At 42.4% G+C, this 25943-nt stretch overlaps 1 protein-coding gene across 5 annotated transcripts in view; it reads right to left on the bottom strand.

Annotated features, from left to right (window-relative positions):
- The window catches only part of nrg1 (neuregulin 1), a 35362-nt gene that overhangs the window by 3604 nt on the left and 5815 nt on the right, over window positions 1-25943 (bottom strand). For 2 of the 5 annotated variants that reach the window (XM_069682213.1, XM_069682212.1), the window contains exons 3-7: window positions 23944-24082; window positions 18419-18477; window positions 6131-6233; window positions 4545-4686; window positions 4333-4454 (exon numbers count right to left, since the gene is read on the bottom strand). In XM_069682213.1, the coding sequence (XP_069538314.1) occupies window positions 4333-4454; window positions 4545-4686; window positions 6131-6233; window positions 18419-18477; window positions 23944-24082 (565 nt within the window). Of the gene's footprint in view, window positions 1-253; window positions 783-4332; window positions 4455-4544; window positions 4687-6130; window positions 6234-18418; window positions 18478-23943; window positions 24083-25943 lie in introns of those variants that run through there. The other 3 variants (XM_069682215.1, XM_069682216.1, XM_069682214.1) reach the window with 3 other exon arrangements.

Genomic DNA, 25943 nt, shown 5'->3' with positions numbered 1-25943 from the left:
TCTCTCTCTCTCTCTCTCTGTCTCTCTCTCCCTCCCTCTGTCTCTCTCTCTCTCTCTGTCTCTCTCTCTCTCTCTCGGTCTCTCTCTCTCTCTCTGTCTCTCTATGTCTCTCTCTCTCTCTCTGTCTCTCTATGTCTCTCTCTCTCTCTCTCTCTGTCTCTCTTTCTCTCTTTCTCTCTCTCTGTCTCTCTCTCTCTCTCTCTCTGTCTCTCTCTCTCTCTCTCTCTCTGTCTCTCTTTCTCTCTCTCTCTCTGTCTCTCTCTGTCTCTCTCTCTCTCTCTGTCTCTCTCTCTCTCTCTCTCTCTCTGTCTCTATTTTTCCCTTCAGTCTAAAGTTGGAGTTTATTGCTCAAGAAAGAAAAAGTATTGTTTAAATGTTTTTTAAAGATCATTCAGATTTACTCAGCCTAGTTTTGTTTTATTTATTTCTATTTGTTTGGCTGCGCCACTGGGTCCTGTTTTATAGACACACACACACACACACACATATATAAATATGTGTGTGTGTGTGTGTGTGTGTGTGTGCTTCGGTTGTCAGTTTTCTTGTGTTTCTGTTTGGGACGTTAAAAGGGAAAATTAATCAGTTACCTCGTACTTTAAGGCAAGTCGGAGCTGGGTGTGTCTCGGCACTTCTTTGAATGAGCACTTAAGTCTCTGGTGCCAGCGGTGGCATTCAGACGACCCCGGCCGCCCTGCGTGGCACGCTGGCTATTCTCCGGCAATGACATCACAGAGACAGACTCGGTGTCAGACAGAACCGTGTTGCTCCAGTCATTACTCCAGCTGCAGAGACAGGGAGGGCGTGCACACGGAGACAGCGTTCAGACAGGCCTCTGGACCAGGACATCATACTTGTTGTATTTTATTTCACTTTAACAGTAAATCAGTAAATCTGATTTACTGATGTGGTGGTTAATTATGTAATCAGCTGATGATTTGCTCAACAATGACTCATCAGATGACAAATCTGCTTCTGCAGGAGGTTTGTTTTCTAAAGCTGCATAACGTCACGATGTGAACACGCAGATCTGCAGCTGGGTAAAGATGGTGTCGAGTTTTTAGACACAGAAATCGGTCCCTGTTTCTGTCACAACTGCATGTTTTTATTGTAAATGGTTTTATAACTTATGTTCCATTATTGATTAATAGTTTGCTAAAACACATTTAAACGTGGCCTGTCCCAGTCTGAATGTGTACTTAGTGAACTAGTCGTTAGTTGAAGGCATTACTAATCTACTTTTGCATGTTTATTAGTTTAATTATCTAACTATATATTTTTTGTGCATCAGAAAAAGGGAGACTCACTGCACATAACAAACCCATCAGACTATGTCACCTGCATACATTACCCTCAGAGTAATGTAGAACCCGGGGTTGACTTATCAAGTTGATAATCAGCATTGTGTGAGCTCTTGGCATGACTTCCTTTGTCAGGTTAAGTGAAGGCAGATCAGGACAAGATCCCCTTGGCATGTTGAACTCACATCGTTGTATAGGCCCCTGATGACTACAGGGACAACTCTGAAGAGGTCCGACACCATTTCATACGAACCCAGCTCAAATCACAAATACACTCACAAGATACCATTTATCAATTCGGACTCTTATGCTGACTCAATGCTATCACTTGTCACAAGTTAGTCTTGTTATTTATGTATTTCATTTATATTTCGTTGTTCCGAGATCTTTTCCTGTTGTACTTTGTCACTAGGTCTGTTGGTCCATTTCCTGCCTAACCCTAACCCCGCCCTTATTGTTTTCAGCTGCTTCGTGATTGTCTCGCCTGAACTTGATTACACTCACCTCCCCAGAGTATTTAGTCTCCGACTTCCCCTGTCTCGGTGCCTTTTCGTCATCGTCTATCATTACAACTGCTTTGTTACGTTGTAACCTTTGTTCTTTGAATGAAGAGACTATCTTCCAAATGTACGGGGAATGATTCCCCTGTCATGAGGGTACGTGGATACCTCTGTAAGACACATGCCACTTGCCCGGCCACCTGAGGGTTCTCCCTGGAAAATATTGCATGTTGGTGCCCCAAACACAATACACATTTATCATAGCCATCCTCTAATTGTATAGAAACGCCACAGCTCACACAAGTATGTCTCTGCTGGCTTTTCTTTTTTTCAAGTTCGTTGGGGCGGGACCGGCAGTAACCTGGAAGCACCTCCCACTTCCTTGTTTACACTCTGAATTAGCTCAGTGTGGTAACACTATCAGTGGACCAGCTTTTATTACTATTTTTATTTATCTCAGTGACGAGTCAAGTGGCGCTCTGCACGTTGTTTAATCATTTTTCTCCTCTCTCTGCTTTGTTCTCCGCAGAAAGGACGGAGGCACTGTTAGCCTACTACTGAATGTGGCTAACGTATCACCGAGCTTCTTTCAGGACAGAGAGACGCCAGAGAACCGGGAGACCAGAAACGACAGCCAGCCTTTTTATTGTCCCTGCTGGATTTTTCTACTTATGCGGTAGATCAGGGGTTTCCCAACCCCCGGTCTGTAGGTCATTTAGTACCGGGCCGTGAAACCCAACGTTGTCCGTGACATTCCAAACATACGCGGAGTCAAAACGGTCGCATGGGCTGTGTGAAGTGTGCAACCGCACAGGGCCTCGCGCCCCTAAAGACACTTCAAAAGCATGGACCTGGCAACCCTGGCTTTGTATCATGAAGCCTGATGCCCCTCTAAAGCTCTGTGTTTATCAGTGAAATATATGAACTACACAGTATATGGGCATGTGACAGCCTGTGGAGACGGAGTTCATACTTTATCTGTGCGCAGAAATACGGAGGGATCGCAGCGTTATTGATTCGGGTATGAGCATCAAAACACACACAGGTCTGCATCATATCTGATCCTCTCCTAACGTCTGTCTCCTCCCGGCTGATCTCAGTCACAGCGTGAGAAGATGTATTTTATGCTTTATAAAGGGTTGTCACAGAAATGTAGGACAGATCGCGACCCTATGAAGTCAGGGGCGGAGCCTGAGAAACACACAGATCAGTCAGTGCGCTGCATGATTATAAACTGCCCCCTGCTGGATCACATTATAAATTCAGATAAACTGCTAGGATCACACTGTGGATCACCTGTCTGTGACCCGCACCGTCCCTCTCGTCGGCTCGTCCTGTATTAAAAACTTAGATGCAGTCTCCTCACTGAATAAATACAGACACGATCTGTCTGTGTTTCCGTGCGTGTGACCGTGATTTATGTGCACGCATGTCAATGAGCAGAGCAGAGCCAAACTACCGACTTTTGTAGATTCTCCTCGTGGCTCCTCGTTTTTTCTTTGTTGGATTTTTAGTTGAACCGTATGGAGTCAAATAAAGGTCAAAAAGCTCTTGAGCTCGCAAAAGAATGTTCACTTATGATTTCACAGCCTTCAGTTGTATTTCACGCTATATTTCAACTTAGAGATTTTACAAAGTCTGAGTTACAGACACACAAATGCTCCTACCTGCATGTGTGAACCTGAAGTTACAACTACGAGTTACGATTTACAAGCACCAATTTTGACCGTTTCTTGACACCTCAACTAACCAGCCAATCAGCTCGCCTCAATGTTGTCCACTGACCATCCAATCAGAGGAAGCTAAACTGTCCACTCAGGGTATAACTGATTCTAGACACGGAGAAGAAGACAAGGAGACATGGATGTCACCCGCCTCTTCAGGTATTTACATCATTCATTAATCCTCTGGTTATGTAAACAAAATGAAAACATAGCAGGCAAACATCCAAATGAGCAGCTCATAAGATCTTGATGTGATGGCCCCCTCATCTGTTAAATCACTGCACTTAATTAACAGACAGCTAGCCTCATGCCATGTAGAGCGGCACCTTCATACATTCTATATAATGAAGGCCATCAGCCTCATCCTCCTTCACCCATCAGGGTCACTGTACCAGGTTTCCTCTGGTCACTGCAAACACTACAAGAGTTCCCACCAACAGTCCTGAAAGCATTGTAACTCTAATTCAACAGGAAACACAGAACCCGACTCTGTCTGAACCTGCCAACAGACTGTGGGCATCGTCAGTGAATTACAGCTTATCTTAAAGAATCAATTCTTTAGTAACTATTTAAATAACACGACCATTTATGAGACTCATACTTACAGGGTGCAAATATACTGTATAAAGCTGCAGATGTTGGTGAGGTGCAGGTGTGTTCTTTTAGTTTTGTAACAGGTAAACAATGATCAAACAACCAATGATCAATATTCATACATCCATGTTACCTCTTCATCACTTCACCTAATTAAGTTCAAGCTGATTAAAACCAGACGAGTGAATTTATATCGAATATATAGTTCTTCCTCACCTTTGGCTGGAGACGTGTGTGAATGTGGTGTGTTCATGCGGAGATAAGGCGTATTTGCTCGTGGAGAAGGTTGTTTCTGTGTCCTTCTCAGCTGCATGCTGTGTAGTCGTCCCGTTACATTGCTATAAAAAAGGAACAGACAGATTGATGTGAGTGGTCAGATTTATCCAGTTTTGTTGTCTCTTATTTGATACCCACGAGTGACAGCATACATTGACAAGCTGCAAATCTTGAAGAGGCATGTTAGCAATGTGACGTCCTCTGGCTGAGCTCGCCAGTTTGGGACCAGCTTTGGTGTTCCTCTTCTTCCTCAGACTCTGCCTCAGACGGTCCTGGAGTTTCTTCCTCTGCTTCCTGTTTGTGGACAAACAAACTGAACTGTAAAGCATCTCAGATCATAACATATGTTAAAGATTTACCCCTGTGTCATGTAATGTCATTATGGCTTTCATGTAGTTTAACTTATATTTTTATGTATTGATGTCAGCACTATTTACGCTCCATCATTTTGTTACAGCATCCAATAGTACCACAAAATCTATCAGTAGTTTTAGTTTGTCTGTGTCAATGATCAAGTTATGCAGATGATGTCTTGTTTTATGTGTGAAAACTTTCTCATCAGGTTTCAGTGCATCACACTGGGTCTCAGCCTCAGACCGAGGGTTAGGGTTAGGCTATCAGGCCAATATAGCTTTCCTGAAATCTGTGGTTCATTCAGATTAATATTGACCAACATTAGCGAAATAAACATCTTAGCCTTTTATCTCTTTCAGTTTCTTTTGATATGAGATGTTCAATAACATTTTAAGCTTGAGTGCCATAAAACTGTCTTAATCATCTTGTTAGACAGTCAGTCAGACCTGAAAGAGGAAATAATGAAATGAATCTTAAAACAAACGCCTCCTAGCTGAAGCCTGCATACTGACTACCTTTTCTGGTGGTGTGTTTCTGTGTATTTTACTGCCATAAAGCTGACACTCTGTTTGCCCTGACTAACATTTAACTCTCCACAAGCACTCTATGTGTTTGTTTGCTATTAGTACATCCCACATTGCCTGAAATCAGTTCTGTCTTCCTTGCTAAACAGTAGTTAACATATCTGTAATGTCTTAAGGCGATGAAGGGGAATCGATTTGTGTTTCTTGGGGGGATAAATTATGGTATTGCTGGCGCATAGAGTGGAGTACATGCAGAAACCTAATCTCAAGCTTAATTGAGTTACACACTGTTAGCTTCACTAAACTGGTTTCCTGTTATCACCCAGTGTTAGCTTCACTAAACTGGTTTCCTGTTATCACCCAGTGTTAGCTTCACTAAACTGGTTTACTGTTATCACCCAGTGTTAGCTTCACTAAACTGGTTTCCTGTTATCACCCAGTGTTAGCTTCACTAAACTGGTTTACTGTTATCACCCAGTGTTAGCTTCACTAAACTGGTTTCCTGTTATCACCCAGTGTTAGCTTCACTAAACTGGTTTACTGTTATCACCCAGTGTTAGCTTCACTAAACTGGTTTCCTGTTATCACCCAGTGTTAGCTTCACTAAACAAGCTTCATGGTTTTACCCAATGTTAGCTTCACTACACTACCTTCAAGTGCTAGCTTCAAATGGTTGCTCTATTAAAAGAACTTGACCTACTTAATATTCAATACATTTATTATATATTTGTTATATATTTATACACTAAAAAAACACCTCCCTATTTAGTTTGGGACTTGGTGGCACTATTGGGCTGTAATAAAATCAGGAAGTCTACCTTTAAATGATGGATTAAACATGAAAATGTGATATGAATTACTTTGTTTTGCAGTAGGCAACCACACACATGATTCCAACGACTAGGAGTGCAATGCAGATTCCTGATATTGTTAAAATACGTTTCTGATACAGCTCCTCAGCTTCTGAAAAAGAGGACAGTCCATTCTTAAAACTTCAGGAGTACAGCACACACAGAGACAGATACATGCTCACACAGAAAGACCATTACAGCCACAAACAATAAGTTCTGTGAGGACAGAAATAATACAGGATTCTTTCTAGCATGGATACGGTTTAAATCAAAAAGTTTTCAAAACATTTACACAAGTTGTTAAAGAGGAACTCCACATTTAGTTTATTTATGATCCAGTATTATTGGCTTTTAGTCCCTGGTATGAGTCAAAGTCTAACACTGGTTCCTAACCTTCAAATAATGCAACTCAATAGTCTCTCGACTGGATGACATCACTATTACATCATCAAGGTCTAACTGCCTCTTAATCCAGTGATGTAATTAAGGTTATTGTGCCTGACGTACTGTTCTCCAAATCAGAGTAGTGTCCCTTGAAAACAACGAGCTGTTCCGTTTTCAGCATAACATCTAACCTGAGTTTAGTGCAGCCGCTTAGCTCCGCCTACCCTCTCTGACAGACCAACCACTGCTGGCTGATGGAGAACGCGTCACTAACTGGGCGCCGCCACAGACACCCAGCCCATAATAATACTATATACTGCAAATGCAAAGGCTTTCATCAGTGGGCCTCTTTTGGTGATACCTCATTCGGTGATAGATAGAGACTTAAAAGACATTTATTTAAATGAAATGTAATGGCTTTGCCATTTCTTGCTAACGTGTGATTGGCTATAGCTACATCTGCTTGAGAAGTGCCAAACCTCTGTTAGCAAGATGTTATACAATGTATGGATGTGCATGTAGGCTAAGTGATGAAGACACCAACTTTCTGCGCACAAAACAAAAAGGATGGCATCTAAAGAAAGAAAGATTGACATTAGGAGCTTCTTCACAACAAGTAAAACTGTAAGCCACTTTCTCAATTGCTAATGTGTGGAGTCAGATTTTCTAACCCTAACCCTCAGACCCCACAGAACTGGGGGGTGCACTATGAAGCAGGATTTGTGGTTATCAAGGTAACTTCAGGGTTCACTCCGAGTTTTTCAGTACTATGAAGGTGGTTCACTTCTTACCGGGATAGATCAACATGGTAACTTATGCTGAACACCTAACCTGCTCCGGAGCAGGTGATGTTGGAGATCAGAGATCAACCTGAACTAAACACCACCTACTGACCAATCAGGTATCTCGATTCAGGAGCTCTGTGAGCTGATCGTGAGAAGGAGGAGGGAGAGAGAGTGATAAAACACTTCCTGTTTACGGAATGACTTTATGAAATATATTCATGAAAGATATTCATCTGATAAACATCGACAACAGAGACTGATAAAAACAATGAAGCCTGAAGTACTTATGTATTTACATGATGTGAAAGTAAGCATTCATACTGGTTTTTATTTTGATTTGCTCCATAGTTTGATACGACTGGGCTGAGAGAATAAGTCTAAATCTGTCATTAACAAAAATACACCTGTAAAACGTATTAATCTAATGTAACACCTGTTATAATCAATATGTGATGCTCTAAAGATGGAGCAGTGATATCATTATATTTGTGCATTTGTCTTTTGCTATTCGTCCTTCCTGCAGCTCAGTGGAATTTAGTCTGGATTATGTGTAATTTCTTCATAGCTGCACAAAATCATCATATCTAAAATCATAGAGTGGGGCGCTGGTTTAGCTCAGTTGGTAGAGCGGGCGCCCCATGTACAGAGGCTGTAGTCCTCGTCGCACTGATCGCAGGTTCGACTCCAGGTCTGCTGATCATTTGATGCATGAGATCCCCCCCCTCTCTCATTTCCTGTCTATCTTCAGCTGTCCTATAAATAAAGGCAAAAGCCACAAAAATCATCTTTAAAAAATATAGAATCAGAGTATTCTCTGAGTTTGTAAAGTATGCCGATCAGCTGACGTCAGACTTGCCCGTGTTTAGATCGGTCATTTGCTCCAAACAACGGCCCTTTAATGTGAGCGCGCTCAGAGAAACCCTGGGTTGACCTATTGAGTTGATAACCAGCGTCGTGTGATTGCCTGTGTCAGGTTCAGTGAAGCCAGATCTGGAAAAGAGATCCTGGGTATGTTGAACTGGCTTGGTTGTGTCGGCCCCTGTCCTAAAGAGCAGACACAACAATAACAGATCGCCCCTCGATTCTGTTTGATGTGTTTGTATCATAGAGTTCTTGAACGTAACATGACAATTTGGTTTGATGATTGTGTTGTTAATTTGTCTTTTCAGGAGTTTAGAGACCCTAAAAAACCAACAGGTTTATTCAGGTCTTTTCGTCTCTTGTACTAGTCCCACAAGAACTGGGTCTTTGTTGGTCAGGGAGGCAGAGGGCAGAAGCTGAAGAGGAAGATGGCGTCAGGACGTGCTGGTTGCACCCAGCTCATCATCAGGCTCACAAAGCAGAGCTATACATCATAAATGATGTTGATGTTGATTGAGTGATTGATTAAGCATATGGACAATATTTTTAAGTCGGAAGGTTCATGTTCAAAATCATTGTATTTTTTAATGTTTACTATGTGTAGGATGTGTATACATCATTTGTGCATCATGGCTGTAGAGTTTTAGCTTAAAGGCTTAAATCTGTAAACCAGGAGGAAGGAACGATGCGTACCCATAAACTCAATCCCAAGATGTTCTGTCGGTGGAGAAAGGTAACAAGAAAAGAAAAAAAGAGGAAAATGAAGTTTAAGTTTAAAAAAATGTATTGATATGCAAACTTCTCTATTAATGTGTATAAACGTTCTATATAAGTGTATAATAAGTATAATTTCTCAGATGCCTCAGAGTACATGATAATATATATATATGGCACTGTGTCTTATCTACTGATAGAAAATGAACAAGGCAGGAAACAGTGTTCTGTCCTGATGGGGAAAGCAAGAGTGTCCACACTCAAACAAGTCACAATAAGCAGCTCGAGTTGACAGCAGCAGTTGTTGCGGTGAAGATGGACAAAAAGCTACGTCAAGAACTTAAAATTCCATTACAACGTCTATCTTCTGGACAGACAGCACTTCCGTACTCAGATACACTGACAATGTAAGTGCTCAATTCATGACCTTCATCGGAATAGTTACAGTGATCCAAGAAGCCATCAAACCATCGCAATGGAAGTATGTTGGAACAGCAGAAAATCCAGCCGATCAAGCCAGCAGGGGCCTGAAGGCCAAAAGTCTGATACAAGGAGGAACTTGGATTAGTGGACCGAACTTCTTGCTGAACAATGAGTGTGATTTGCCAAAACAACCAGTGCAAAGGAAAGAAAGCCTTCAAGACGATCTGGAGGTCAAGAACACAGTTACAGTCAACACAGTCCAAGTCGAAAATAACATGGAACCAATGAACAAATTGATCAACTACTACTTGGACTGGCATAAACTAGAAAGATCAGTGGCCTGGATTCTAAAGCTGAAGGAAGCTTTGCGGCAGCTAAAAGATGAAAGAAAAGAGTTCTCAGGAGCAATCAGCCGAACTGAAAAGGACCCGGAAAGGCAAAAGTCAATGTGAACGACATATGAAGAAATACAAAACGACTACAGCTAGGAAATCTGTGTTGACTTCAGGGAGCGCAGCTCTGCTGCTGACCCTGAGAGGTTGGGACCCTGGTCAGCTCACTGTCATTCTTACTTATGTACCAGGACCGAATGATGACGCAGCAGCGGAGAGGATAGCGGAGTGTTACAATGACGCAGTCACACGCTCTGCGGACCAACCCGGTTTATTCCTCAGGGATTTGAATTCATGTGTGTTATCTGAACATTTGCCTTCCCTTCAGCAATATGTGGACTGTCCAACTCGTCTGACCGGAACCCTCGGGTGTTGCTATGGGAACATCCCCGACGCTTAAAAAGCGGTATCGAGACTGCTCCTGGGGAAATGCGATCAAAACGTCATTCATCTCCTGCCAAAATATAAGGCTGTAGTGAAGGGAGTGAAACCTGTCACGAAGCAGGTGCAGGTGTGGTCGGACACAGGTAAAGAACAGCTCAGGGACTGTCTTGAGGAAACAAACTGGGACATTTTCTTTCAATCCTGTCCTGATGCTGATGAACTCACAGATACTATGACATCATATATTAAATTCTGTGAAGACACTGTGTCTGACAAAAAAAGTGTGAAAAAACTCCCAAATAATAAATCCTGGGTGTCAAAACAGTTGAAACACTGTCTTAATGAAAGAAAGGTCGCTTTCTGGTCATGTTTGCAATTGCTGTGTGAAAAAAGGAGACAGCTACGGGGGGAGATCTCTGAGGCAAAAATCAATTACAAAAACAAGGTAGAGGTAAACATATTTTAAACAGGTAATGTAAGACAGGTGTGGGAGGGTTTAAACACATTGATGGGCAGAGCCAGTAAAAAGGCTCTGACGGTTTAAAGGCCTGTCTTCTTAAAGACACCTTTCAGCTGAGGCTCGTGCTGCTCAGCTAAAAGGTGTCTAAGCTAGGCTGTTTCAGTGTCTCCTAGACACAAGCTCAGGGCCAAAATCATGGACATTTTCAATAATTAGGCCTGTGCCAAAAAAGCTGGGAGCAAAGATGCCAAATGATTTTCGGCCCATTGCTATAACCTCCATACTGTGTAAAACAATGGATACCTGACCTCCTCTGTGTACAGCATGCTTGACCCTCTCCAGTTTGCTTACCGGAGTGACAGCGAAAACAGACGATGCTGTGTTGACTCTTCTTAATGCTCTTACTAAACAGCTGATACATCCTAAAGGATTTTATTTGTGGATTTTAGCTCTGCTTTCAACTCTATGAAACACATATTCGTCTAAGAAGGTTAAATTACCTTTACATTAATAAGGGCTTAATTCTCTGGATCAGAGACGTTCTTTTCTGTCGCCCTCAGAGGGTGTGTGTCAGTGGGAGCATGTCAGATGTGCTCACTGTGAGCACAGGCTGCCCACAAGGGCGTGTTCTTTCCCCTGTGATTTCTCAAGAGCTGATACTCTCAACAAAACAGGATGTGAACATTACACCAGTTTCACTTATTGGCCAGTCTGTTGAAATTGTGGTCAGTACAGTTCTGACTCCCAGATGAGTTTCTCTGTGAATTCAGAGTCTACAGTTATAAAGTGTTCACAACGACTTTATCTTATGAGAAGGCTCCGCAGCCTCGGTGTCAGTCAGACGATATTAGAAGTTGTGTACAAGAGCCTTGTAAAGAGTGTTTTAACTTTCATCTTCCAGCCTGCTACGGCCACTTGAATTGCCGATCTCAAAACAAACTCTCTAAGATCATAGTCATGGCCTGTAAAATAGTTGGTGTACCTCAAAGACAGCTTGGCCAAAGACAGCAGTTCAGAGAAGAAATCGAAGCTCTGCAAAAGGGCAAACAAGTCAGTCGCAACAGTCAGCTGTTCAAACTAGATTCGATGCTTCAAGACGGCACTTAGAGAGTTGGCAGAAGGCTCCATAAGTTGGCCACCAAAGAACAGGACACCGTGGATGCAGTTATGTCTTGTAACAACTTAGATCTAAGTTTTGGATCCCACAAGTCCATTCTGCTATCCAGAAGCTAATCAACAAGTGTGCAGTGTGCCGTAGGATCAGTGGTAGAGTCGGTGAGCAAAAGATGAGAAACCTACATGAAGACCGGCTTTTGCCCAACAAACCTCCCTTCACGAATACCAATATTGATTACTTTGGGCCGTTTGATGTTGAGAGTACAGAAAAGAAACACAGCGTATTGTTCACATGCCTCACCCTCAGAGCCATGCACATTGAAGTTGCAGATTGAAAGAATCTTGCAACCAAAAGGAATAACGTGGATTTTTAACAGCCCAGCAAAATCCTCATCTCCCTGTTCCCTGCAAGTTGTGAACGATTATTGTCTTCAGACAACAATGTGTGAGGTCGAAAGCATCATCAATTGAAGGCTGCTCACAAGTGTCTCGGATGATGTGAATGACCTGGAGCCTCTAACGCAGAATCATTTATTGCTGTTGAAGTCCCAACCAAGCATGCCTCCAGGCATCTTCAGCAAAGACGTCATGTAGACAGGAAAGCGATGGAAGCAAGTCCAGTATCTCGTTGACTTACTTACGTTGGAGAAGATGGACGCGGGAGTATCTCCCACTTGAAATGGTCAAGGCCATGAAGAAACTTTATAGCTGGAGATGTGGTGTCACTGGAGAACAGTTCTTCCCCTCGTAACTCCTGGCTCATGGGCAGAGTAGTTGAGACATTACTCCAGTGGACTCCAGTGGAATGGTGAGAAGAGTGAAGAGAAAAACCGGGTCCAGCATCTTGGAAAGGCAGATTAACAAACTGTGCTTGTTGGACGAAGCAGCATCAGGAGAGAGGATTGGTTGAGAAGAAAAGCAAAGAATTAAGAATTATGCCAAACCAGGACATTATAAATAGTTTTATTATTAAGTTTTAAGTTGCTTAGTCCTCCTGCCTAATCAATTAGGGGCCTGGTAATGAAAGGGCCAATAAGGGCTTATTGATTTCACAGTGATAACAAGTTAGTTAAAAACAGTAACATATTAGTCTAACATGCATATTTTAGTAATGTGTAAATGTTAAAGGCGTTTCTATGCTTCATATTCTACAGTGCATTTCATATTGCAGATCCTGCGTCATGACGTCACTGGGTCATTGCAACTGTATGTGATTTGTAACGTAATTCAGTTTGGTATCAGAAAAGTCTGGAAGCAACCCACGGTAAAAAGACGTGTGTTGCACGATTTTGTAATGCAACCTAATTTTTTTTAAGTAAACAATTTACTACTGTGGAAAGTTGTCTTGTCGTCCCTCGTGTGACAAATACTGTTTGTTGACTGATACCAACAAGTGGTACAGTAACGAGAGAGAAAGACACATAGAGTGCCCCTACAGTAGTAATGTCATTGTGTATTTGTTACAAACAAAAGCCCTGTAACAAAAATGTAATAGTAAAATGATTAGAGTCCAAATATTCTTAAAGTACCATATCTTCAGTAGCCTACTCATTGTATAGAAGGGCCTATTTCAGAATATTATCTTAATATCAGTGGATTCCTATTATTAAAGCATTACTGTGTACACCACAGCAGCTCCTAAATGTGGAGCTGATTCATGATCTTAACTTGTAAGATGATTATGTTTTGTAATAATAATCTGACTCTGCAAAGTAACTAATAACTAAAGCTAGTGAACCTCCGCTAAACTCTCTGAATATGTTAACAAATCTTTGATGTTTCTGATCATCACTAACTGCTAACAAAGAATTAAGAAACAGCACTGGAACAATTGACTATTTGTTATGTGAGTTACATATAAAATGTTGTCCGGACCTGTCACAGGTTTGATTCATCACATTTGTAAATTTATCTGTTTTAGACTACAGTACTGCATAGAATAAAATGACTGCTCAGTGTTCCTGTGTTTATCAGAATACATAAGACCCACAGATTACACAACTGTTTAGACTGTGTTCTAATGCAACAGGAAAACAATGTCTTTGTATGTTTTATGTTTGTATGTGTAGCACTCTAATGGTCCAGTAGGTGGCACATGGGTACTTCAGAATCCTATATAAGTAGGAACGTTCCCTCAGGTGACAGGTGTTGCTAGTCGGAGGAGGAGCGGCAGGTGAACGCTGTGTATTTGTATTGTAATTATCTTTGGGATTTATGGACACTGACTGTTATTTCCTTGCATCTGAATGATTGAAGACACAAACGTTATTAATAAATCTTCAAGAAACGCATTATCAGATATTGTTCTCAAAAAAGTAGTAAACAGTCAAAAAACTGCTAAAGGACGCTTTAAGAGCTCAATCACGCGCGGCAATAGACGGCAGCTGCCACTGCGGTTTTCTGGGAAGAGAACACAGAGGAACCACAGCTGCTATGTCCAGCTAACGGAGAGGATGCCGACACAGACGCCTGCTAAGGTTTGGGGCTGTTCAGCAGGTTCTTCCCTCGGAACAAGGCCATTTACCAAAGTGAGGACACCGGGCGTGAGCTGCTCTTCAGGCTGGCAGTGGAGTCATTCATGGAGATCATCATGGCCCCCCCAACGGGAGATATGTATAGCGCTACACATTATTATCAATGGCCATTCATTTTTATGTGGGTTAGGGTTAGGGTTAGGGTCTTTCCAAAACTAAAAGGTGGGAAGCATGTGCTGAACATAATGCGTTTAAAGATGATGATGATGCTGATGATGATGGTGTAAGGCCAGAGGACAGTGTTTCAAATGTTACGAGCAAAAACTCAAGCAGAAAAGGATCATGTGGAAAATCAAGCACTACTTACTCTGCAAGAATTAAGGCAGGGGCAGACAGAGCTGCGCTGCTCGCTCATGTAGCAGCAAAAGCATGCTTTGGAACAAGAGCAGCAGCTAAGAAGGAAAACAGAACAACTTCAGCTGGAGGCTAAGCTAGCTGTTTCAACTGCTAAATTAGCAGTTCTGCATGGCTTGGATATTCAAAGTTTTTCAAAACCACCATCAATCAAAGAAAGGATTGGACACCGCCAGCACCAACTGTGATGTTGCCTCAGAGGCCTCCTCACAAGTGGATACACCATTACAACATTTGGAACCCTCACAGTTTAATGCTCAGCCAGTGGATGAAAGGCAACTTGGAGCAGTTGCACAATAATGTAAAGGCAATATGAAATTATAGCAGCCCTTGTCCAACAACAACAATTAATGTTATTGCCAGCAAGAGATATGCCCATATTTGATGGAGATCCTCTTCAGTACATTTCATTTAAAAGAGCATCAACTGGAGGACACCTTTCATCATTATTAGTGGTGCTGATACTCAATCTGTTTTTCTTCTATGTTTTGTGCTTTTTCTCCTCTTCTGTTTTTTTCCCCTGTTTTTAAATGTGAAGCACTTTGGATCGACTGTGTTGTGTGCAAGGTGCTATATAAATAAAGTTGAGTTGAGTTAAGACAAGGTCAGCAGAAGTGATTGCCTGTATTTTCTGGAGCAGTTTACCAGAAGGCAGCCAAGAGAACTGGTGTGCAGCTGCCAGCATATAACACCTGATCATGGCCACGCTAAAGGAAAACAGCTGCTGCAAGAACACTTTGGCAATGGATATAAAATTGGAACTGCATATTTGGAAAATGTTTTGGCTTGGCCTTCATTAAAGGCAGAAGATGTGAATGTGCGACAAGCCTTCTCACTTTTTCTACGTTCATGCTGTAATGTCATGGAAAAGCTGCAGTATATGAGGGAGTTGGACATGCCAAGCAACATGCGAGCAGTCATGTCAAAAGCTTTAGCTGAGAGAGTGTCGGAGAACCATTGCACATGATATACTGGAAACATTACAGCACAGAGCTCTGTTCAAGGATTTGGTTGCATTCATTGAAAGACATGTCAAAATCGTATCAGATCTATTATTTGGCAACATTCGAGTTGTACCATCTGCAACTAATGATTCAAGGGTTGTCAATAGGTTAAAGTCACAGCCACCACCATAACCCCTGTGCTATCAGCTGAGAACTCCAAAGACGCAGCTCATGGCTCTTCAGGGAAATCAACTTGTGTGTGGTGTACACAAAGTCACTTATTGGAAAATTGTCAATGTTTTGAAAAGAAGAAGCACAGAAATCAATTTTCTAAAGGAGAAAGAGCTGTACTTCGGGTGTCTATGTGCTGGGCACAGGAGTCAAGACTGTGAAAAGCGTCTGGTCTGCAGGACTTGTGCTTCATGTTGAAAAGAGAGACACAGCCAACACAGAACATCCCAAAGGGTCAGTATCATGTAACATTGCAGCATCTCATAAAACCTGTGGTCATACAGGGGCCGGACAAGATTGCTCTCTGATCTCCATCCTACCAGTCCAAGTCAAGTCCATCAAAGGAGATCGGATAATACAGACATGTAAAGGCTCAATCTGGCTGGTAGAAGAACCCACTTTCTCCTTCAAACCATGGGACAAGAAAGAGTTGTGCCAGCATATGGATGTTCAGCTTTGTGTCTGGGATAGAGAACAACCTTTTCTATAAGCTCCCTTAAGTACTTACACAAAAGAAAATGCCTATCGGTACTGACAACATTGTAACCGAAGGAGATTTGGAGAAATGGCCATACCTGTTGAAGGTTCGTATCCCCAGCATAAAGGCAAAGGTGGACCTGTTGATTGGAAGCAATGCTCCCAAGATGTTGGAACCTTGGGAGGTCATAAACAGCCCTGGGAATGGCCCATACGCTATGAGGACGGCATTGGGATGGGTCACTAATGGTCTTTTACAAGGTAATGACAGCAGCCTGGAGTCTGAATTCCCCTCAGTAGTTGTAAACAGGATATCTGTCTGTCAGTTGGAAGAAATTTTGAGTAAACAGTAAAACCATGATTTCAATGAGAGACCTACAGAGGAGAGAGGACTATCAAAAGATGACATCAACTTCATGAAGATAATGGAGAGTTCTGCAGCACTTAAAGACCGTCACTACAGCCTAAAGTTGCCCTTTAGGAAGGAAAACCCCGCAGATGATGCATCCAGAGGAGTGAGGATTAGAGATTTCATTACTGACAACAGGTAGATTGAGGGTCCAAAGTTTTTGTGTAAGCCGGAAGAGGAAGGGCCTGAAAATGTGATAGAGGCTGCAATAGGAGCAGATCACATGGCGGTCAACAGGAAAGCCTTGGAAAAGGTGGTTAACACAGAGGGTGCAGCTGATGCCACTAGTCAATAACCTGCTTTTTTGATTGAAGGAAACTTAAGGTAGTAGTCGCCTGGTTCCTTAAGCTGAAGAAGACGCTTTTGGAAGGTTTTCCGATACCAGGCAGAGATTGGACAGAGGTGTCCTGTGGCAAGGTAAGGAAAATGTTAAAGACAGGCCAGGAGGACAAGCCTTGTCGATAGAGGATCTCTTGGAGGCTGAGCTTGCTGTCATTCAGCACTGTCAGCAGCAAAAATTTGGTGAAAAGTTTGCTACTTTGCTGCTACAAGTTGGATTCTTACTTGGATAACGGGCTCCTGAGAGTTGGAGGATGTTTGACCAAAGGCTCCTTGCCAGAGGAAACTAAACATCCTCTCATCCCCTCAAACGATCAACATGTCGCCACTCTCATCCTCAAGCACATTCACCAGCAGCTTGGTCAAGGTGGTCGCAACCACATGCTGTCCACACGGAGGAGGAGATACTTGGTCACAAGTGCCAACTCTGTGAGTGCCAGCTGTGAGGAAAAGTATTTACAGAATGCTTATCTTTGTTACAGGAGAGGCAAAAATAGAGCCAAGAAAGGAGAAAGCTCAAGCCTGGAGATATCATCATGATCATGTATCCACGAGGCTCCTGGCCACTCGGAAGAGTTTCGAAGGCTTTCCACGATAAAAAGGGACTTGTGTGTTCAGTACGATTGCAGACAAAGTCTAATGTAATTGAAAGGCCTGTTAATAAACTGTTTGCTTCAGGCTAGCAGATCACCCAAATATTCTGTGTTAATGTGTGGTACTAAAATGATTAATTGTATTCATAAGTATCATTTGTGATTATGGCTCCATACTGTGTTAGTCCTTAGGGGCCGGGATGTAGGAACCATTTCTGAATGTTGTATGGGTAGCACTCTAATGGTCCAGTAGGTGGCACATGGGTACTTCAGAATCCTATATAAGTAGGAACATTCCCTCAGGTGTTGCTTGTCGGAGGAGGAGCACATAAAGTTTTTTGCCCATCACGCCAGGTGAACGCTGTGTATTTGTATTGTAATTATCTTTGGGATTTATGGACACTGACTGTTATTTCCTTGCATCTGAATGATTGAAGACACAAACGTTATTAATAAATCTTCAAGAAACGCATTATCAGATATTGGACTCTGTTATCTTCACAAGAAATTACAAGTAATTAAGTGGTGAGTGCGTCATTTAATAGCTCGTCTACGCAGCCCCTCAGTGGCGTTAAGTTTTAGGCTTAGCTGCTACATACTGTATGTATACGCATACATATTTTAGCATACAGACAAAGATCACAAACCTTACAGTTTAAAATGATAAAAGTCTAATTTCTTTAGGAATGTTCAGTCATTTGTGATGGAATTAAAATATAACTTCTAAAACATGCAGCTTTAAAACAAAAAATATACAGAGACACAAACATGCGAGGAGTTCAAGCAGCATGAATCTCAAATCTAAGGATGAAATACTTAAACCTGTACACAACAGCACAAGAACAGTCACTGAACATGCTCCAGTCACAGAATAGTTAGAAGAGGAAGTAGACGTACTGTAAAAGCTGGCCATTACATAGTTTTGGCAGCGATCACCAGTAAATTCATTTGGACACCTGAGTATGAAGCAAAGACACAGACAAGAAGAGACGTGAGTTAGTTTATGAACGAGATGTTTAAAACCCACAGACGTCATCACTGGTGTTGACAGGAAGGACCGGATGGACGAAAGAGTCCAGTTTTAGTGTGTGAGGCTGAGTTCAGTTAATCGTCTCAGACCTTCACAATAAGAATTACCATCTCCTTATTTAAGAGATTATATGAGAAACAGATTAAATACTGTCCCAGCAGCAGACTGAAATTTGCATGTACATGTACAACCACCATATCCTACCATGGGGTGTTCTGACTCTGTCCAGATAAAAATAAAGAGCCAGATGGAAACCACAAGGAGCATCAAGGGCACAGTTAGGTCTCTGTTAGTCCAACCAGTGACCCCTGGGCAGCATGTCTGAACCTGAAACATCTAAACCATCCCCGCTTCTCAATCTCTGGTCTAACATTTGAAAGGTTCTGATGCAGGTGATACCTGTTATGTTCTGGTTCCTGAGGGGATGGAGGGGTGAGGCTGAATGGTAGGAATAGTTAAGGGCAATGTTTAACACCACTACAGTTCACAGCTCTGAGCAACATGGATGACCTACAGATGACCTTCACAGCTTTGAACTGAATGGATGGTGTTTGATGAGATGTGAAGTACATGCAAGTTTCAGCAGCTCTTAAGAGGAGAGTGCTTAAAGCTTTAGACCCATTCAAAGGGCTAGGCTGGAGTTACAGCAGATGTCTACTTCCATCATTAAAGGAAACATGAAATTCTCCAGCAGTTCTTGGAGAAAACATGGCGGGGTGAAACACCAGTAATGACATGTGGGATTGAATACAGTTGTGTAAACATACGTTTTGGGTCTGAGACTTTCTTAAGCACAGCTTGTTCACATCGGTGCCCAGTGAATCCCGCCAAGCACCTGGTGGATGGGCAGAAAGGAAGAGACATAACAATACCGACTAGTTACACAGATGAGAACACATGGACAAACACAAAGACAGTCAGTGTACAGATACAACAAAACACAAGATACAACCCAACAACACTGGATGAGACTGGACTCTTCTGTCCCCTGGTGTGAAAAAAACACCAAATCAGTGACAGAATTTTTTTAACATACAACTCTAGTGCTTTTCAAACCAACAAGGACGGTTAGAACCAACCAGTTAAATGTAGGGCTGGGAAGTTGTAGGTGCCCAAGTTTTTTTTTATGTCCTAATGAGACTCAAACACATGAAGACTGACATTGAACTTGTAGTTTTGTTGGCAGCCATTTCCATGAAGCCTTGAAGACATCCACAACATGGGGGGTTAGGGTAAAATGAGGGTGAGACAAAGTTAATCTGTTACTGCATCCATTTGATTTACTCAATGTTGATTCATGTAATGTTATTTTAAAAGACGTTTTCAGTCTGGGAATGGTTCTCCATTAACACAGTCCAACCCCTGTGAAAGGATGCCTTTAAATGGTCCAGATCAAATCTTGATATCTTACTCCTGTGGTAGTATTCATGAGGAGAACATCTGTGGTAGTATTCATGAGGAGAACATCTGTGGAGGTATTCATGAGGAGAACATCTGTGGAGGTATTCATGAGGAGAACATCTGTGGAGGTATTCATGAGGAGAACATCTGTGGTAGTATTCATGAGGAGAACATCTGTGGAGGTATTCATGAGGAGAACATCTGTGGAGGTATTCATGAGGAGAACATCTGTGGTAGTATTCATGAGGAGAACATCTGTGGAGGTATTCATGAGGAGAACATCTGTGGAGGTATTCATGAGGAGAACATCTGTGGAGGTATTCATGAGGAGAACATCTGTGGTAGTATTCATGAGGAGAACATCTGTGGAGGTATTCATGAGGAGAACATCTGTGGAGGTATTCATGAGGAGAACATCTGTGGTAGTATTCATGAGGAGAACATCTGTGGTAGTATTCATGAGGAGAACATATGCAGTAGAATTCAGGAGAACATCTACGGTGGAAGTTGTGTCAAGGAGGCTGTATCTGACTACCTGGGAATGAGAATGTGTTGGATTTGACTCACATGATGACTTTAAATATGATACTGAGATTGATAAAGAAAAATTAAATTAACTGAGACAGAAAATAATGCAAAATGAATATTCTCTTTACCATATTGTCATCGTCATAGCTGCCCACTTAACATAAACATTTAAAAAAACGTTGGAACAGCTGATTCAGGGTCTTTATGCAGGTACCTGGCTGTAGGCTATAAAGTTATCATGTCTAATATCTCTGTCACATGACTACCTCTATTGGATGACTTTGTTTTAGAACAACATTTTTAGCAGCTTACTAATCATTGCATGTCAATGTCGCCCCAAGGCAAATTGGTCCTGGGGGAATGTCCAGACTTCAAGCAATTCACAAGAACCCCATTAATGGGCAAAGTTGGAGCAGCACTACCTCGACAGGAAAAATGTAACTTCCCCACTGTGGTGGCTGGGCGCAGCACCAAAAATATAACAAGGATCCCTGTGGGCCACAGGGATAAGCAAAGGGGCCATAGTAGTGCAAACCTGGTTGAATGGGACCGCAGGGACCGTGGGATGCTGATCCCTGGCATCACAGACTGGTTTTAGTAATGTGGACAATGTCTCTCTGGCAGGGTAGGAACCAGAATTGGTGCACAGAGTGGAGCGTTAACATCTTAATATAATTGGGCTCTTGTCCATGCACAGCACTGGTTCTGGAACAAAACTCCGGGAAAGGGGCTAAGCTCTCTCTTTCTATGGTTTACCAAGTGTGAGAGGTACCTGGTGGATGAGGGGATACGTAAAAGCCCTAGGCTAAGCGCAACTGTGTTGGTATTCTACCTGGAGAATGAGGGTCATCTCTATGCGACTGCAAGTCATGGAGATCCTCCATGAGTCCTGGAAGAGGTGCAGCCAACAGACTCTATAGTTCTGATAGGGGACTTCACCCCAACAAGGGCAATGATGGAGAAACCTGGAGGGGGTGATTAGGAGAAACAGTCTGTCTGATCTGAACCAGATTAGTGTTTTGTTTTTGGATCTCTGTGCTAGTCATGCATTGGCCATACAAACACCATGTTCGAGCATAGGGTGATTCTTATGTGTACCTGGTACCAGAACACCCAAAGCAATGGATCAATGATAGACTTAATTGCTGTGTCATCAGATCTGCAGCAGTATGTCTTCGACACTTGGGTAAACAGAGAGGCAAGAGCGATCAACTGATTACCACCTGGTGATGAGTTGGATCAGACGGTTAACCTAAACCTGTAGTGAGGGTGAACTGAGAATGTCTGGCAGAGGCTCCTGTTCGCAAGGTCTTCATGTCCCATTTACGGACAAAGTTCTTGTGCATCCAAGGGGAGATTGTGCCCTTTATCGCATGTCATCCCCACTCTCTCTTTCCCACATTTCCTATCATGTCTTCATTTTTCTATTAATAAAGGGCCAAAGCAATTACCTTTAAAAGACAAAAATTCATGGGAAGCCTCACACAGATCCTTGCCAGAGGTCACAAAAGTAGGCAGTAGGTGTAGATGAGATTCACCCTAAGATGGTGAAGGCTTTGGCGATGTTGGGCTAACTTGGTTAGCATGCTTCTTCAGTATCTTTTGGAGAAAACGAAGGATAGCTCTCTGGAGGTGGGGAAATGAGTTACTACCTCAAGAGAGGGAATTCTTTAGGTCTTGTTCACAGTGAGGGTAAAATTGATTGTGAGATCGATGGACAGGTTATAAAAGCTTATAATTTACCATCTATGTTCTTATCCTTACCCTACCTCTAACCCTAACGTCCCGTCATGAGCTCTGAGTGGTGACTGAAAGAATGAGATAACGGACACAAGCAGCTGAAATGAGTTTCCTCCACAGGGAGGCTGGGCTCAGCCGTAGAGGTGGGATATGGAGCTGAGACATGTAGAAGGAGCTCTGAGTAGAGCCGCTACTCCTTTTACAAAAGGAACCAGCTAAGGGAGCTCATGCTTCTGATCAGAGTCCTCCTTGGTCCCTTCCTTTGGTTGATTTCTAGAATAGTCCAACAAGTAGTAGACCCCAGGGTAGACCCAGAGCTCACTGGAGGGATTACATGTATATAAAATGTCGCTGGTCAGAGGGACGTCTGGCCTAACTTAGCATGCTGACAACAATACCGGACCATCTGTCAATACTGCTGCTGCTGCTGAAGTTCTGATACTCTGATATCATTTTACCCCAGTTGATAAACTTTATAGATGATTTTTGACACAGCAGGACTTTTATGGAGCTAGATCTGGGTCAAAATGTTTGTTAATATGAAAAATAAAAACCCTTTTCAGATTGTTTTTTTTTCAGTTCAGACTTTTTCACAGAATCTGCCCCTGCATTCACAACTGTATGTGGAAGAGGGAAATGGGGCGACGCCTGCGAGCTAGTTCAGGCAGACAACTCGAGCTGCACTGATTTAATAATTGATATACGTCACTTCCACATCACCTGACAAACACTTCCTCCCAATTGGCGGTCTATTCAAGCTGCAAGATTTCCTGTCTCTCCCTCTGCTCTGTCATTGCCATTGCTGCGCTGCACCATACTGCGCTTACTTTCAGCCCCACCACCACCCCAGCATCCACCTGTAGGCTCCGAATAGGGGGTTTAAGATATTATCTCATCACTCCTCAAATTCTGCATGTAAAATAAATCAGCGAGGAGTGATGAGGTCGGAGCCCAGACACCAAACAAGCTGTGTTCTGCTGCAATGAACATTTCAGACTATAACAACGTGAGCTGTCTGACCGAAATGCATCTGCTGTGTGATTGCTTAACTTTACAAACATAGTTTATTGCTCTCATACTGTAGCCTGTGCTTAGTGCAGTATTAAACAGCTTGCTAATTAAACAGCTTGGTAATGGAACTTTGTCACTGGCGATAGTTTTTTCTCAGCACATTACATGAATAAGGTGTATCGGAATTTCAAAGTCACACTCTTTGCAGTACCTAAGTTCCCTGAAGGCAACATGAGGAGTGTGAGAGAGCCTTCTTTGTCAGCGGTCACTCATCATTCCATGCCCAGCTCAGCTGAGGCCACGCCCCCCAGGCCAGATTTGGGCCAAAAGGCTGAACTGAAATAAAAAAAACATCTGAAACTGAAAAACATCCAAAAGGGAAAAAAATTGATTTGAAACTGAAAAGAAACTTTGAATCTGAAAACAGAAAATCTGCAAGTGAAAAAAATAAGAGTTTGAATATCAAATTACAAAAGAAAGTGATAAAAATTTAAATGAATATTTTCTTCAAAAGAATTTCAGAAATAAATTAGACTTTTATTCAAATTGAATGTTTTGAATTCATTGTTGAATTTTCATGCTCACTTCATTTTCTTTCTTTCTTTCTAAAGAGGACGACATCATATTTCACAGCAGTAACTTCATTAAAACACATTCAGTCAGATCAGAACTTTAATCAAAGTTAAATTTCAACCTTCTGTCTGTGTTGTACCTGCAGAGAAACTTTGTGCTGCCTGGCATGATTTCAAGGGTGAAGCACTCTCCTCCATTAACGCAGAAGTTCCTCTGGCTGTCGCTGCAGCGCGTCACGTGGCTGGAGGTCTTGGCTGTAGTGGTGGTGCTGGTGGTAGCTGCAGAGGACAAAAGGTTGTTATAGCAGCGAGAGAAACACAGGTACATACTGGACAATGACACAGCACAGAGTGTCGAGAAACCATTGTGGACATTTCCTAGAGTTTCAAACACTCACTGTCTGCTGTTTTAAGAAGGATGTGAAAGTGCAGCTGCTGTCTGACTGGATTAAAATTACAGGATTTTAATGAAGAACTAGTTTAACTAACCTCTATATTTCAACACATTTGATACACACATGTAACTAACACAGTCTTATTTATTTATTTGTTTCCTTGTTTGATGCAACTGTACTGAACTGTGACTTTTGTGTAATTTTAGCTTGTAAACAGCGGCGGGACAGAGTCAATAAAAGTATATGTGATCTAATGTTATTTACGTTTTTCATTCAAAACAATATGCAGGACCATCAGGTGTTGAAGCTGCATGTTTAGTCATGTTCTGATGGAAAAAACTATTTGGAACATGTGTGATGAAAGAGATATTGTCTTTCCAGCAAACCATCCTTCAGCTGTAAACATGTGTACATTTTACTCTGCAAAGATTTTTATGAGGAAGAGTCTGGGGATGAAGGGTAGCTCAGAGCGTCTACCCCCTAGCGGTAGAGTCCCGGCTGTCTTTAGCTGTTGGGCAAGAAAACGCCCCCCAAAAAACGTTTTAAAAAAGGAGTCTCATTCTCTGTTACAAATACTGCATTTTCTTTTCTTTAGATAATGCCTTTATTATATAGGACAGCTGAAGAGAGACAGGAAACATGGGGAGCAGAGAGTGGGGGTGACATGCATCAAATGATCGGCTGAGCGGGAGTTGAACCTGCGACCAGTGCGTCGAGGACTGCAGCCTCTGTACATGCGGTGCCGGCTCAACCAACTGAGCCAAACCAGCGCCCCACAAATACTGTATTTCCAAGGAAAAAAAGTGATGATGATAAGTGAGGTCAGGAGTGACACATCAGATCGACATCACGATGAAAACACTGTTTACGCCTGATCACTTTCTATAATACACAGCAGGTAACGCTAAAGAGAATTTAGTTAAAGTTTTAACCTCATCCTTACACCTGATCAGGTCTGTAGCTTGAGAGATGAGAGATGAGAGAAGAGATGAAGACGCAGAGAACAGACGCTCATCGATCAGGCTGTAAAATAAACGCTGCACAAACAAGGTTCAATCAGAACCTGCATCACCCATGACTTCATTCATCTTAATGACTGGCTTCCAACTGATGCTGGAGCTTCAATAAATACTTAAAGATGTGAATGTGTGTCTGGACTCAGCTTTGGTGGAAAAGTGATTGCATTTATCATTCTTTGATTATTTCTGTGGTCTTCATTACCAGAGCTGTTTGTGATTTACTTTGTGGTATTAATTAATCATGGACTCCTCAAAAACAAGGAATGAATCCCAACATCTATAAATCAGCAGCCGAACATGGACAGTAAATATTGATATTTGAGCTCTGTGAAGAGGGTGTGTCAGTCAGGGAAGGGAGAACAGCGTCATCATCATCATCACGTCTGATGGAGCGCAGAGACACAGATTTCACCATTAAACCAGCAAACGGCAGAGACACAGTGAGTTCAGCCTGCAGGCCGCAGCTCTGCTGGTCAGCCTCTTTAGATAGAAAAGAGGAGCACAGAGAGGAGCACAGAGAGGAGCACAGAGAGGAGCACAGAGAGGAGCACAGAGTTCCCTGCAGAGAAATCAGGAACATTAAAGCTGCAGTCTCACGGTGCTGGAGTTCAGCCAGCAGGCCGCGGCTCGGCTGTTCTCACAGCTGCCGTCGTCACATCTGTGAAGGTGAAACAGATTTTTCTAAATATTTTGAATGTGAATCGATCTCACTGACACACTGAGCCC

The sequence above is a fragment of the Semicossyphus pulcher genome, unplaced genomic scaffold (genome assembly GCF_022749685.1).
Source record: "Semicossyphus pulcher isolate SPU_LCO1_2020_fin unplaced genomic scaffold, fSemPul1.0.p SCAF_52, whole genome shotgun sequence".
Classification (NCBI taxonomy): Eukaryota; Metazoa; Chordata; class Actinopteri; order Labriformes; family Labridae; genus Semicossyphus; species Semicossyphus pulcher.
This window is presented reverse-complemented; position numbering and strand designations above follow the sequence as displayed.